Raw genomic sequence first — 15360 nt, 5'->3', positions numbered from 1 at the left:
TTTTATTTGCATACAACGACATTTTTATAGCATACAATTTATTTTGTATAGCACTGTGATTGGTGACTGATCAATTAGCTTTGATGGGTTCCTTTGAGTTGCTGATATCATAGTTTACTTCTCACATCAGTGGTTGTGTTGAAGTATCAAACTTTGCTCAATCTGCTCACTTGCAAAGCATTTCAGTTGTGGATGAAGGATTTAATGGCAATTTGTGACAGATTTGTCATTTGGTGTAATGCTCTTTAATAAACTTGAAACACATACTCACATAGAGTAGATATGTTATCAACTGACAGAGGTTTAATTGAATCACTGAATGGCCTTCACTGAGTTTCTGGACTTTAAACGCATTTGTCCCTCATCCTTCTGTAGTCACCAAGGAGACACTGACCCTGAAAAGCTGCTGGAGGATCCCGTAGTTGTGGACATTGCAAAGAAGCACAGGAGAACCCCTGCACAGGTGAAAGCCCCTCTTCATTAAAGAACTATGTCTTAAGTGCACGTATAAAGGTTTCCACTGTTTCAGCCATTCTTAGGTGTTCTGGCAGAGTATTTCAGAGGCTAGGAGCATTAAAACTAAAAACTGCATTTCCATGTCTCTTTGTCCTGGCTTTTTGAACTGTTAAAGAGTTCTGTGCCAGAAGACCTCAGGGATCTCCTGGGTGTCTAGATGTCCATTTAGATCAGAGAATCCTAAAGTTGTCTCTGACTCTGAGTTATGAGAATCATGGATACTGGAAGTCAGTGACGGAACCATTGCAATCAGGGGAACTGTAAGTCAATCACTGAGTAAACTGCTCAGTTTTAGGGCTTTGCTTGTCAGTTAACAGTAGAACTTGGTAAATAGAGAAACTTGGCCATCCAGGTGAAGTAAAGGTGTACTCTCTCACTCTGTGCCTCAGGTACTGCTTCGGTACCACGTGCAGCAGGGTATCTGTGTCATCCCGAAGAGCACCAAGCCCAACCACATCCTGGAGAACACCAAGGTCAGACTGTGCTACACAGTGCAAGTTATATATGAAGAATTATTATTATAGTTGTAATTACTGTTATTGTAATTATTATTTGAAACTTTTCAGATCTTTGATTTCTTTCTGGAGGAAGAGGACATGAGCTCACTGAGAGGACTGAACAGAGGGTGGAAGGCCTGTGTCTTACATGAGTAAGACAGACACAGACAGACATAGACATACATGCACTCTCACACACTCTCTCGCTATTTTCCAAACACATTTAATGATCAGGATCTAGACCTCCAATGGACGCCTGTGTACTCTAGGCCTAGTTGAAACAGGATGTCAATGGCCAAGGAGGAGAATGAGCTTGGTGATGATGTTCTTTTTCTGCTGTTGTTGCTGTAGACATGCTTACAAAAATGAAAGAAACTTATGTGACTTCAGTTAGGTAGATATACACAACTTAAACTAAATTCACTGCTGAGTGCTGGGATTTTAAGAGCTGTGTTTCCACCCTCCAGGTTGAAGGCTCATCCATTCTACCCGCATGACTGCTGAGGACCTGACCATGACATCTGCACGATGCTTTGCTTTTTCCACTATCAGATTTGTACTTAATCAGACTGATTTACCCTATGACTATAAAACTGTGAATGTGAATTCTACTGAATGTTGCTGTTAAAGAATCTCTGGCTTGAACAAACTGTTGTATGTGTTCTCATTCTCATCGGTTTTACACGTCAACAGACACCGGATTAATGGGACCAAACAAAAATGATTACGCATAATTACTAATAATAATTACTAATAATTTATGTCAATGAAAACCATTCTTATCTCTCATTTAAGAGAATGTGACAAAAAAAAGAATACTTTATTTATGTTCTGAAACATCCTCATAAACACACTGATAGAAACCCCAGGGCATTACAAAACACCATCCAAGGTCTATATTTAACAACCCATCTGCTGTTGATAATTGTGGAATTATTTTTAAGGCAAACACAACCTGAAGTCCAAACCGATGCAGATAGCAGGATTATGAGATTGAGGAGGAATCACTCAGTTTATCGTTCATTTGTCCTGCTCCTGTCGGAGGGGTTTCCTGAGACCCCTTCCCCTGCTCTGCCTTAACCTCACCTGGGGGCTGCTGGGCAGTGGCATGACAGGGCACACGCACGCCGTTGCCCCGGCGATGTGCTTGGGCAGGTCCAGCCCCCTTGCCCAGTGTCCTGTGTCCGGATGGAAGACCTGCGTGGTGTGGGAGAAGGCCAGTGTGTCCCAGCTGTAGCCCCCCAGCACGTAGATGCACCCCCCCAACACGGCCACGGCCGCCTCGCTGCTGGCCCTGAGCAGGGGGGCCAAGCGCGTCCACTGCTCGCTGCGTGGCTCAAAGGTCTCCACGTCCAGGATGTCAAAGCGCTCAATGCTGTCCTGGTGGTCATTGCTACCGCCCAGCGCATAAATGCGGTCGCCGAGCGACGCCATGCAGTGCCAGCCGCGTGCCAGGAGCATCGGTGGGCGCTCCGCCCATGAGTCACTCCGGCTGCCAGGCTGTGGGTTGTAGCTCAGCACGTTACGGCGATATGGACCGATCTGGATGTCGTGGCCGCCAGAGATGTAGACCAGACCGTTGAGCACAGAGCCTGCGTGTCCGTACGTCAACCTGAAATCCAATAATATTCAAATATCAAATCAAATCCAAATCCAACTATGGTGTTACATTTTAACAGTATTCATACATTATACTTCATTAAATGAAACAGCTGCAGTAGTGAAAGGTACAATACCATGAATATAGTCAGTACCATGAATACCATGAATATAGTCAGTCTGCCCCAGGGAAGCTGTGGCTACTGATGTAGCTTACCACCACTGGTATGACTGTCTGAATGAATGGACTGGACCGGACTACTCTGTAAAGCGTCTTCGGGTATATAAAGAAGCGCTATATAAAATGAAATTGATTTGATTGATTGATTGATAGTACCGTGCAATTGTAAGTACTGGACACAGGTGAAACCCTCACCTGGGTAGGTCAGCCACAAACTCCCAGTAGTCCTCCGCAGGATGGTACACCTCCACAGATGACAGGGCCCCGGCGTCATTTCTCCCTCCAACAGCAATCAGACACTCCCCCACAGCACCAAGGTAGAAGTCCACACGACGCTGGCTCATGGAGGCCCCCTTCACAGATAAACGATGGGATCACAACTGTTAGCATTATGGGAGTAGAGTTTGGTGTATGGAGAACTGGCGAAATGAAAAAATCAGGTGGTTGTTTGTCCTCGAGACCCTTCAGTGGCGTGGTACAGGAGGAAGCTTGGTATATGAGAAAGGAAATCAAGCAGGGAAGAAACAGACTGCGCTCACTGTCTCTCAGAGTGCTTGGCCTTAGCACCACTCAAAGCTTAAACAGAAGAGGCCCACTTGCATAAATAAACTGTTTCATGGGTGAACATCCCATACAGATACAGGGACATGTAACGGCATAGTGCCAGCATGTAACAGAGTATTCATTCACAATGCAAATACATAAACCTACAGCATCTGACCAATCAGGAGTATGACGAATAAAACACACAGAGGTAAGTGTCAAAACTGAAAGCAGGACCCACCTGGATCCAGGTGTTGCAGCGGGGGTCATAGCGGTAGAGCAGGTTACTGGCAGTGTCCCCCCCGTTGTCTCGTGCCGTGCTTCCCCCAGTAGTGAACAGGAACCCCCCCAGCACGACCACACAGTGATGGCTCCTCCGCGCAGGCAGATGTGTCTCCACCTCCCAACCCCCCCGCTCTCCGCCCTCCTCGTACCGCCACACTTCTGCGCTCAGCTCGTCGCCCCTCTCCGAAACCTCGCCCCCGACCAGCAGGAGGCGCTCCGTGGCCCCCCTGAGCTGTGAGCGCGGGCTCTGGAGCAGAGGTTGGCCACTGACACAGGCCTGGTAGTTCAGAGCCTCTTCCAGCAGGGGCTCGCAGCCGGCCTCCGGAGGCAGCAGAGAGCGCACCGCCGCCAGGGCCCACTCCGCCAGCACGGCCGTGGGCATGAGGGGGAAGCGCACGTGGGACAGCAGCTTCCGGGCATGTTCGGTCCGGTCGGGAACGTGGGAGAGCCACTGCAGCGCAGCACCCAGCAGCGCCTGCTCGCTCTGCTGCTGCACACGCTCGTCCGACAGGTAGGCCGCCATCTTGGATGCCGACATGTGGCACAGGAAGTGAGAGGAGAGCGAGAGCGAGCTGAAGCGCTCCAGCACAAACTGGTCGATGAATGCGTCCAGGCGCTCCAGGCTGTAGAGCAGGGACAGCTTCTGCAGGTACAGAAAGTTGTCGGTGCTCACCTGTGACTCCAGGAACTGGCAGCAGAAGTCCACTGCGTGCCACACCTGTAGCAGGTGCGCTGTCTCCAGCACGTGCTCAATGTTACAATCGTCCAGCAGCAGCTCACCGCTATACAGGAAGTCCACCAGCGCCCGCAGGCCTTCGTAAGACGTGCCCACTAGCTCCACTTCCGCCTGATGTGCCTCCCGCATGCTCAGCGTGAACATGGCCTGCAGTGAGAGGGATGAAGTGTAGTTAAAAACCAACTAGCATGATACCAAATATGTTGACGTACTAAAATAGTAGCTAATGACAAAGGTTGGGAATAGCAATTACAAATATGAGGGTAGAAGGTTGTATGCGCCTCCAGATTCTGGAATCTGACAAACCAGCAGACCTGGAAGTATGGACTGGAGACGGCCAGCAGGGCTCGGTGAGCGGGCATCTTCTGCTCATCTGCCACCAGCACCACGTCACACAGCTGCCCATGCTGACGCTGTTCATTCAGGCCACGGAGCAGCGAGCTGGCCCGCTCTTCCCAGCGGTAGACGAGGCGCCCTGGTGAAAACCGCTGCATAAAATATGGGAAATCAAACACAAATCACCCACTGACATGGACAGTCTGACAATGCAAAACTCTACAGGCGATTTTTGTGGGAATAACTTTCAGAAGATAAATACAAAAACCTAACTATGGCACAAACCTTGGACGATTCATCTATCCCATGCTGGCGAGACACTTGGGTTTGACTCACCCTCTCCATGTCCTCAATCTGGAATATCGGACACATCAACTTTACAAATGGGAGAGCTCAAATTGAATGTAGCCTACGCTATTCTATAAAGTCAACATAGAGCACCTTTTACTTTACATCGAGCCGCCTCTTACGAAAAAGAGAATTTGTAGCATAAGCTATTTTGAAGATCCCATCTAAAAATAATGTATTGTTTTGTTCTATTAACAACATCTATCACCGGAAAAACATGAACGTCATTGTCAATCATTCTCTCTGGACCGATCATCAACCAGCATCGAACCAAAACAACTTCTCTCTATTCTCTAACGCTTATGTCTCATAACTACAGAAGTGTCAACAGTAGAATATATTTGTAAATCCATTACCAGAACATTAACCGTCCTCGGACAACATTATCGTTAAGAGTTTTCAGTAAACACGTCTGTAGTTTCCTCTGTTCTGTAGTCGTCTATCAGGAACAAACTGCCTTCTTCTATCTTATGTTCTATATTGACTCAATTCAAATGAATTCCTACAGTGCCACCATGAGTGTAGGAGTACAGGCGGACCATGCGTGAGCAAAGCAGGCTTGTCTTACTGAGGGCCATCAGGTGGTCTCACCAGCATCATAACATCGTGTGAAGTTTTTAGTATGAACCAGTACAAACATTCAGATAGTAAGATGTCCACTTGAACAACTGGAAGTTCCACTGAGAATAATCCAAACAGTATTTTGCCGTACTGATATAAACCACCAGAAACGTAAGACTATTTCATTTGCACCAAGACGAAAAGCATTTTCCTAAAATATTTCACAAATACCTAAAACTCCTTAGCAAACAAGGTATGAAGAAACCCTATATAAACCTGGGAACAAGTTGATGGTAGGGTTGTGGGGGGGAGAAAATTAATCATGCCAAACTTTCTGCCGTACAGACAGTGTGTAGAAATGTACCTGCTTAGTCATCCGTGTAAAACACATGGACTATGGATGGTACAGTGATTGTATTGTGTGTAGAGTTGTAGCTAGAGCAAGAATATCCAATGTTTTACATAATATCAGAAGTTGTCATGTGTGAGGAGCAGCAGAATATTGTCTTGTGAGATAATAGGCCCTAAGAGATCCCGCTATACTGCCATTAAGAAGACCCCTCATTAGGCCGCCTTTGCTTGTGTATATGCTGACCCAGTGTGTGCTTTTAGATAACATGCAGCATTCTGGAACAAGAGGCATGATGTTTAACACTATATAAAAGGTTTAAAACCTTTTTAAATGAGTTAGAAGGTGAGTGGAAAGGCAGTGTGTCAAAATGAACAAGAAAGAAGTTGTACATAATTGTTGATAGCCAGCAGATAGAAGGAAAATCCGCTGTGTCATCACCACATTATTGTCTTTACATTTGGCACAACACATTACAGTCAGAACTGGGAAATATCATGTTGTACGTTCAGAATTAAGAGTTGTCTTGAATGAACTATATCAACCTTGTCGGAAATAAACTAGCCTACTTGTTACTTAAAAAAAAAAAAAAAAACAATAATGGTTGGAAATAGTGTGCACATTTAAAGCAGTTTTTTCAGACTCGAGCAAAGCTAGTGTGAATCAGGCACAACATGCTTATCATGTCAGATTTGTGTGTTCTGACAACACAGAACTCATGCATTCAGACGTCAATCTGGCTCTATGACTACCATCACTGCCGGCCTAAAGGCAATCATCCCCCTATTCAATGTTCGTACCTTTTACAGAACAAAGAAGACGGAATAAAGGCGCAATATTCCCGGGTTGAACAGGCTGTAAACCCTTAAGGTTACATTAGGGGTTTGATTTGGGCCTAATCTCTCTTTTATTTTAAAACCAATAGAATGTATGCAAACTGATGCATCAGTGCATCTGGCTCCGCTGTGGCGAGTATGGGCCACACCTAAAAACGAATAGGTCACTGAGGCTCACCCATTTCCAGCTCTCTTCTCCAGAGTGGTTTGTTATTTAACTTTGATCTGCCTTTTGTTGTAAAGCAATTGGGACATAAACTGAGTTTAATGTAGGGTGAATCATTATGATAAATCATTAATATTGGACATACCAAAGTCCTCACAGAGAGCTTTTGATGTGAGTGGGCTATGCGGATAACCACTCGCTGGCTTTGCTTTTGACAAGACTTGAAAGCCTAGTTTGGCTATCTTGAGGCGTGTGGAAAGGTTAAGTGGAAAAAATATCTGTGAAGATAAGATAACATGTCACACTTAATGACACCACGAACAAGAGTAGCCTACAGAACCTTCATGGTTCCAGCAATTCATTATTTTCTCTTTTTAAAATCTCCATATTTTGCCTATTTCCTTTCCAATATATGAATCGAATGTTTTGTCCGAGAGAGACAGGGAGAGAGAGAGAGAGAGAGAGAGAGAGAGAGATGAGAGAGAAAGCTCTATCCTACTGCATTATGGCATACTGCAACAAAACCCAAAATGCGCACTCAACATGCTCTTTTGGTGCACCTTGCAGTGGGAGGGCTGGGCTTAGAACCTTGGTTAAAAAAACATTATTCACATTTAATGACCCTATTGTGGCTTCGCGACATTGTCGTGCAAGTGGCGAAAGGGTAACTTATCCCCTGTAAATCACCGTCTAAATGGCGTAACCGCAAAGTTAACGATTGCATTGTTCGCACGAACAAAAAGACATAACGGTTTACGATCCACAAGATGGCAGGGCAGTTCAGTGAAACGCAACAGTAGACAAGGGTGGACTTAATTTGGCTAAGTTCCCCGGTTGGCCATTAGGAGGAGGTGAGTCCTCCAACAGGGAAACTCTCCTCTTTCGAGCACTAACCTGACTGACAAACCTCACCAGCGCCCATGAACAGGCAATAGGAAATGAATCGGGCTGTGAGAGGAATCGTCTTTCCACCCTGCTGAGAGAATAGACACTCCGCCTAGTCCTCTGTAGCTAGCGCAGCCTCGTCTGTCCAGCTCGGCTCCTCTACCAGCGCTGTCCCTCTATTGTATAACTCTTGTCTAGCTCATTTGGGATTTAGGACTCATCTCTCTTTTCCTTTCCGCCCTTCGGTCTTCCTTTACATTTCAGTCCGCTCATTTTGTGCTCGCTTGAGTCTGCTTATCTCTAGCCTTTATCGTCCGTCAAAATGGCAACAAAAATCGACAAAGAGGCTTGCAGGGACGCATACAATTTGGTCAGAGACGATAACACCGATATTAACTGGTAAGTAACGAGTTAGGCTACATGTCGGTTCATTGATTAGGATATTGAAGTTAGCGAGACGCTTGGAAATCGCGCCGCATCTCTGATAGGAGGTAGCAGATTAGATGTTTTAAATGAAGATAAATCAGCGCATCATTCATGTTACCGGGACACACTCTCTCGCATCAGTTTGGACAATAAAACTGTCAAATAAACTCATCGGGCCAAATGTTGCCCTGAAACATCAGTTAGCGGACTCTTTAAGATTCTCTTTGTCTGAATTCTGTAGCCTGCCGGGGAGGTTGCACGCAAATGCAGGCTTGTAGTCACGCTGGAAGATGCAAGTCTGTTCCCTGCGGGTCTCTGGATATTGCAGAATGAAATGCAAACATAATTATTTACATGCATCTAAAATGGATATTCTTACGCCTGATTTGTTTATAGGGCAGGGTTTAAATACGAAGGCTCTACCATTGTGCCAGCTGGACATGGGGCCGATTACGAAGAATTCATGAGTCTCTGTACAGGTACGAACGTCTTCATTCATTTTCTGCTTGAATGTGATCCACCCTTTGTATTGCATATTCTTATCAATAGAGCATATGAACCTGTTTTTCGAGGCACTGTTTGGGCTGAGTTTAGACTAGAATGGGTATAAGAGGTTGCTGACTCCTTAGAATGCTAATTTGACTGTAAGGCTGTCGTGGCGATATCTAAATCACTGGGATCTTTCTGGAATCAATGTAAAGCCACTGTTTAGTGAACCCTGACAAATCCTGTCCTACGATTATTCGCTGGTTCCTTGCTGAATCATACACTCGCTTGTTGCTTCATTTAACATCTTTGATGGTTCTTCCTACTTGTGACGTAGGCTACTTTGATGCTGGAGTTAATCTGTTGAAACTCAGTGTACCATTGGTAGTGTGTTTCATCCAGACTCTAGACCGTGTGCAATCTCTTTTTGCACGCAACGCGGAAGCAATAATTAGTTCCTGGTGAAAAAAAACCTCATTAGCCGACACCCTGTCAGACCGACCCTTGGTCGCTATGTTCTGATTGTCTGGCAACATTCATAACAGTATTCATGCAGTCGTTCGCATTATAGCCTAGTCTGTGATCTGCTGTCGTGAGTCCTAACCACTGGTCTTAACTGGATAATCGTCCTGAGTTGATCTGCATCGGGCGGGCTTAGGCCTACTTCCAAACTTATCCCGAGTGCACGTCACGGTGGCCACGTCCAGAAAATCTCTGTTCTTAGAAGGAAAAAATAAAAAATAAATCTCCCTAGAGGTAGCAAAAAGTGATGTCATCCCAGCTCCCCCACATTCTGTCTCCCCCAAGTTAACTATGATTGGGCGTGGCGGAGCTCGCCGAAAAGAACATTGTGGCATGCTGTTGGGGATCGTTCAGTGCTCAAAGCTGGCGCTGCAGGGCTTCCATTCCAAAAGGAAGGTTTTCTGTAAACTCTTAAACCACCAAAGAAGCCATTGTCGCTATTCTTATCAGATAATCCGTGACTGAAGAGTCAGATACTAGGCGACACAATGTTTCTATGGAGATGAGAGGGTCTGGGCAGCTTTAAAATTCCACTCGTGGCTACACCCATACCTCTGCTCACCTGTTTGCTCGCTCACCCACCAACATCTAAAGATGCAAACTGTATTTGAATGTCTTTGGTCCTCAAAGGCCCTTTCTCCTCAGTCCCCTGCAACAGTGAATGTGAAGGCATTTAACATGTAATTTAACCAAATTAATTCATCTTCAGTCGGCAATGTTGGTAATTCCATAGCTTGAAAGCATGTGTGTGTGTGTGTGTGTGTGTGAGAGAGAAAACTCATTCCTTAATCAAACTCCGATCCCATTCATAAAGCAAGTAGAGACTGTGCCTGTATGGATATGCACACACGCACTCAGTGGCAACATGTGACTTGCTGTTGTCAATATGCATTGCCAGCTTATGGCTGGCCTTGACCAAAGTGTAACACTGTGCGGAAAATACAAGAACTCAAAGGGATGGTTATTGTGGATTGCAGCAAGCTCATTTAATCAGTTTTGTACAGCCCATAGGCTCAGTGGTGAGCAATCCTTTCCTACTTCATCCAGCAACAAAGGGCCCACCCTTATGTGGCCTGGGGATTGTTCCTTTTTTTTATGAGTTTGTAAAGCTTGTATTCAAAGAGCTCTCGTATTACTACAGGCTTTTACATCACTCTCCAGCTACGACCTCAGTCAGGCTACACTTTTGAGCCATATCCCTAAGTATCAAGCATGTGGATACATTTTTATCCTTCTAATTTAAACATTCTTTAAATTATTATTATTATTATTATTTTTTATAAAGCTCCCCTCTTTTTGCTGCATCATCATAGCCTCTGTGCACAGGATAGTGAGTGCCAAGCAGATGCTGAATCAGCAGAAGTGGCTGGTGGGGTGTGTTTGTCTGTGTGTGGTAGACAGGGAGGGAGGGAAGAGGTCCTTAGACATGGATGCCTGAAGAGGAAGTTATAGCTGGGGAAAAACAGGGGTCAAAGCGCCAACTGTGCCTTCGAGACACTAGTCTGACAGCCTGACGGTGACGAGGAAACATCTCATTAGTGTAAGTGAGTTTTCTGATGTGTGTCACCAACATGTTAGTCAAGAAACACACTTTCCTCTGGTCCTGTCAGTTTTTGAGATAAGTTGTGAATACTCATCCCCCCGCCCCCGCCCCCTTGTGACACTATCACTGTAGCCTTCTAACACTCCTTTAATGTCGACTTTTTTTCGATTACTTAAGAAGGAAGTGACACCAGCTGACCTTAGGTCCTGTTAATGAATGATGGAGATTTTAATATTTAATCACTAAGGCAGATGCAAAACCCGACACTGTGCATGCTACTACTTCTGGCCAACTTGTCTGACTTAGCTAAGCATTGGTGTTTGTACTGTTTGGACGTAACCTGGGTGAGTCCAGCAGCCTCGAGGGCAAGAAAGAGGCACAAGGGTGGGAGGGTGTTTCAGATGTGTCTTAGAAGTTGTGTGTTTGCTAAGTGACGTAGTTAATGACTGTTTTATCATAAATATACTAACAGTTTGGTGCTTGTCTAGATGTATAACACTGATAAATGAGGTGTGTATGTTTGTCTGGGAATGTGTGTACGCACGTCCATTAGACAGAATAAGAGTGCATGAGGATCACGTCACCGTCAGCTGTACACTAATCTGGCCCTCTTGGATTCGGCACAATGACCTAAATACCTTTCCTTTTCACCCTATTCTCACAGGTTGCCCTTGTTCCCGTCTTCGGCTGTGGCTAGCACTTTATTCTGCCACTAGCTAATAGTGGTCACATTTGTGCTCATTGCTCATGACGATTTCCTACATTGACATATAGGCTATTGCTCTGCCTTTATTTCTTATTTAATGTATTTCTCTCCCTCTCTGCCTCTCTCTCTCTCTTTCTGTCAGTCTGACAATTGTCTGTGTTTGTGTGCATTGGAACATGGGCAACACATAATGCTTTTATCTTTACTCTCAGAAGATCATTGATGAATTGATCACAATGTGATTGCTGCTGACTTTTGTTACTGAAGTATATTTGTATCTGCAGTTGAGGGATGTTCTTTCTTATGTAGGCGTAGGCATACATGACCACTGTCAATCTGCTGTACAATAGTGGTAACAACATAGTAGGAAGGCAGTCCAACAGCAACAGGATGAGACTTAGAGAACCTTATTTTTCTTGGTATGAAGAAAAGCTTCATCTAACGGCAGCAGCCCACCCAATTGAGACCTTGTACACAAATGAGCCATTTGCTGCAAAGTGTTGTTTGGCAGAAACACCAAACCATATTTAAACTCTAGTGGCCATCGTGTATCAGTCCATTTCCATTTTATGCAAATCTTCTGACCACAGCACAACCACTGCCATTCATCGCAATCGCCTCACGGATTTTTCTCTTTTCCTCTCTCTGTTTTCTTGTTCTCTCTTTGTCCCTCCGCTGGGCCTGTCGTCGTTTAGACGACTCACGCCTCTTCGGGTTTGTGCGTGTCACGACGGGTGATGCCATGAGCAAGCGGGCCAAGTTCACGCTGATCACCTGGATCGGGGAGAACATCAGCGGTTTGCAGCGTGCCAAAATCAGCACAGACAAGACACTGGTCAAAGACGTGGTCCAGGTACGTCTGTCTGTCTGTGTGTGTGCGTGTGTGTGTGTGTGTGTGTTTTACCCCCAATTCCGGATGTCTCACTTGACATTCACACACCAAGGGTGGCTGGAAACATAGAGCACAATCACATAAGGAGTGCTTTTGTTTGCCACTGGACCAGAAGCAAACACACCAATGCAAATATCTTCTCCCACCTGTACCAGGATCTCGGCTTTGGGTTTGTGGCAAACTGTGCTTGAACAGACAAACTGTGTTTGAACAGAGGCCCTGCTCTTTCTTTCTCTCTTCTCCTTTACATTTTAAATAATTTATATCTCCTGCTGACCATGTCATGTTTGGTTTTAAACCACTGCTTGCATATCTCTGTTTTCCTGTGATTGATAGAATAATATGTGAACTGAGTGTCTCTCTCTCTCTCTCTCTCTCTTTCTTTTTCTCTCTCTCTCTCTCTCTCTCTCTCTCCCCCTCTGTGTGCAGAATTTTGCAAAGGAGTTCATGATCAGTGACCGTCGGGAACTGGAGATGGATTACATCCGCAACGAGCTGAAGAAAGCAGGCGGGGCCAACTACGATGCGCAGGCAGAGTAAACCAATCAAGCACAAATGAAGGCAAAGGGGCGGGGTCATCTCAGCTGGACCAGAGAGGCAGGGAAGACATCATCTCATGTGCACACACTCACAGACACAGACATACCCAGACACATAGTCAGTCTCTCACAAACATATATACCGTACCGTACTCTCAGCCATATGCATTCTCGGCGCACATTACAGCACAAACACACACACACACACACAGTCTTACATAGCCCCCCAACCCCAGAACCTGTCTGTGTTTGATCTGTGTCCTCTGCCGGTCCCCTCTCCAGAGTGGTCATGGTTGACTATCTGCTGTACCGTGCTTCATCTCACTCCTGTCCTAGCCGCTGCGGCTGCTAGGCTCCGGCCCTCCATTGATCCAGGGAGTTTTTGTATTTCAACCCTAATTGGACTATCAAAAGAGGAAGTGAGCCTTTCACGGCTCGTCATTGGACCAAGCTTGCCATCACTGCGGTCTTAGTGCTAGATTACATTCATAGGCATATTTTTTATTTTTATTTTCTTCTGATGTAGTTGTGGTCCAAAGACTCACCCTTTGTCAATGGAGATCCTACCCCATATTAACTTTTTTTTTTTTTTGGTTATTGTAGTTTTTGCACCCCCACCCCAACTGAACAGGCCACTGTGTTTACTGCCTTAATCTCCCATGGAGAGAGAGGTATCAATCATGGGAGGTATGTTTGTAAGCATGTGTGTGTGTGTGAGTGTGTGAGTGTGTGAATGTGTGTGTGTGTGTGGACACTGCACTGTGAATGGCAGTACTCCTGTAGAGCGAAATGATTTCTGTCAGCCCAAGATGCCTCTTGAGAGGGCTGCCATTAGTCTGATCTAGGCGCTGCCATGACTGTGGTGTAGCATCTCTTTTTATTTGGATTTAAACACAAAAAGAATGTTGTTCTTGTTTTTTTTATGTTTTTTTTTTCTTTTTAATATTTTTTTTCATAAGAGTTCTAACTCTGGTTCATTCTGTGGAGGAAAAAAAGACAAAATATGATCTGGGAGATGTGAGAAGCAAAAGGCTGATATTAAAAAAAAACTGGATACACCATCATTTCAAAATAAAAAATGTTGTTTTTTCAAACATGCTGGTCACTCTCTGTTTCTCGCGCGCTCTCTCTCTCTCTGTCAGTAGTGTCTTTGAAGGAGCATATTATGGCTCTGCTTGTGTGTATGTGTGTGTTCTCTCTCTTTCTCTTGTGTGTGTGTGTGCGTTTAGATCTTAATCTCTCATTGACATGGTAAAGAGGGACTCCTCCCTGGCGGGGTGGAGAGTGCCTGGCTGAGTAGAGGACCTCGGCACTGGGTGGCTGATGTAATGGGAAAGCCTGGCTTTGCTCCCCTCTAGGGCATACATGCTCACTGTCTCTGGAGGCTTATGGGAGTCCCATGTGTTGTCATGGCCACCACTACGGTCAGACCCCGGCCAATCACAAGCTTCAGCTGAGCTGTTCTGCTCCAAAGCTTGTCAATAATGTCCCTCCCTCCTTACCCCCACCCACCCTGAACTATCTGTCCACTAACCCCCCCGCTTCTCTCTCTCTCTCTCTCTCTCTCTCGCTCAGTCTTTCCCCCACTCTCTCGCTCAACCCTCTCACCCTTTCATTCTCCCTCTCTCTGACCTCCCTCTTTCCTCTCCCTCCTCTGGTCCTCCTCCCCCTCTCTCTATCTCCACTCGAGTGTCACTGTCCACACTCTGATTTAACAGATGTGATCCTGACTGCCTAATTGCTTAATCTATAATCTATAAGCTTCTTGACGATGGGCATTATGAGTTTTGGTGTCATGGGAGATGAAACAGATGAGAGGGAACAACTGTTTAGGGAATGCGTCCAACAACAAACAACAAATACATGCATATACAGGGAACTCGTTCATTTGAATAAAGCAGCTTAATTTAGGTGTAAATGAGATGCCTGTACTTGTGCTCTGTCAGTATACACAAATGTGTTTTTTTTTTTTCATACACAGCCGATCAGTAGAGGCTGACAGGATTGGTTGTAATCCCAGCCTCAGATTTATGGGAAAGGCGGCCAAGGTATGAAATGCAGGGAAAAACACTTATGAATGCAACCCTAATACAACACAACCAACCATGGCTTTTATCACTGCCATCTGTGATTGATGTTATAGTTTGTGAGCGGATGGTTTCACAATCACAACACCATTCCACACTGCCCCCCTCCTTCCCACACACACACACATCTCGCCTCCTCGAGACTGTTGCCGTCCGAGGTGTGTGTTTGTGTGTGTGTTTGCGTGTTGAGCTGTGCTCTGAGGAGATGAGCGTGATGTTTGGTGTGTGAGTGTGCATGGGGGAGGGGCGGCACAGGTGTTGCTGAGTGTCTGAGGGGACGATATTAATTAGATTAATTACCTCTGAGGGTTGATGCAGGGC

The 15360-nt window shown here is 45.5% G+C and overlaps 3 protein-coding genes across 3 annotated transcripts in view; 2 read left to right on the top strand and 1 right to left on the bottom strand.

The window, feature by feature from the left end:
* LOC308368568 (aldose reductase-related protein 2) overlaps window positions 1–1607 on the top strand; it is a gene marked incomplete at its 5' end in the record, with an annotated part of 6122 nt that extends 4515 nt beyond the window's left edge. The window contains 4 exons of the mRNA XM_080842766.1: window positions 376–463; window positions 906–989; window positions 1083–1165; window positions 1481–1607. Of these exons, the coding sequence (XP_080698892.1) occupies window positions 376–463; window positions 906–989; window positions 1083–1165; window positions 1481–1517 (292 nt within the window). The 3' untranslated portion in view covers window positions 1518–1607. The remainder of the gene's footprint in view (window positions 1–375; window positions 464–905; window positions 990–1082; window positions 1166–1480) is intronic.
* Window positions 1608–1937: 330 nt separating this feature from the next.
* Window positions 1938–5498, bottom strand: klhl36 (kelch-like family member 36). The gene is made up of 6 exons (XM_080841601.1): window positions 5398–5498; window positions 4979–5047; window positions 4672–4845; window positions 3578–4504; window positions 2989–3146; window positions 1938–2625 (listed from the first exon to the last, which is right to left on the bottom strand). The coding sequence occupies exons 2-6, from the start codon at window positions 5036–5038 to the stop codon at window positions 2034–2036; spliced, it is 1911 nt and encodes a 636-aa protein (XP_080697727.1). The 5' UTR covers window positions 5039–5047; window positions 5398–5498; the 3' UTR covers window positions 1938–2033.
* Window positions 5499–7945: 2447 nt separating this feature from the next.
* On the top strand, window positions 7946–14006 carry cotl1 (coactosin-like F-actin binding protein 1). The gene is made up of 4 exons (XM_080841520.1): window positions 7946–8237; window positions 8661–8743; window positions 12217–12374; window positions 12843–14006. The coding sequence occupies exons 1-4, from the start codon at window positions 8161–8163 to the stop codon at window positions 12951–12953; spliced, it is 429 nt and encodes a 142-aa protein (XP_080697646.1). The 5' UTR covers window positions 7946–8160; the 3' UTR covers window positions 12954–14006.
* Window positions 14007–15360: the final 1354 nt, after the last annotated feature.

This window comes from Sprattus sprattus, assembly GCF_963457725.1.
Source record: "Sprattus sprattus genome assembly, chromosome: 7".
In the NCBI taxonomy this organism is placed as follows: domain Eukaryota; kingdom Metazoa; phylum Chordata; class Actinopteri; order Clupeiformes; family Clupeidae; genus Sprattus; species Sprattus sprattus.
The sequence above is the reverse complement of the archived record's forward strand: the minus strand, read 5'-3'. Positions and strand labels throughout refer to the sequence as shown.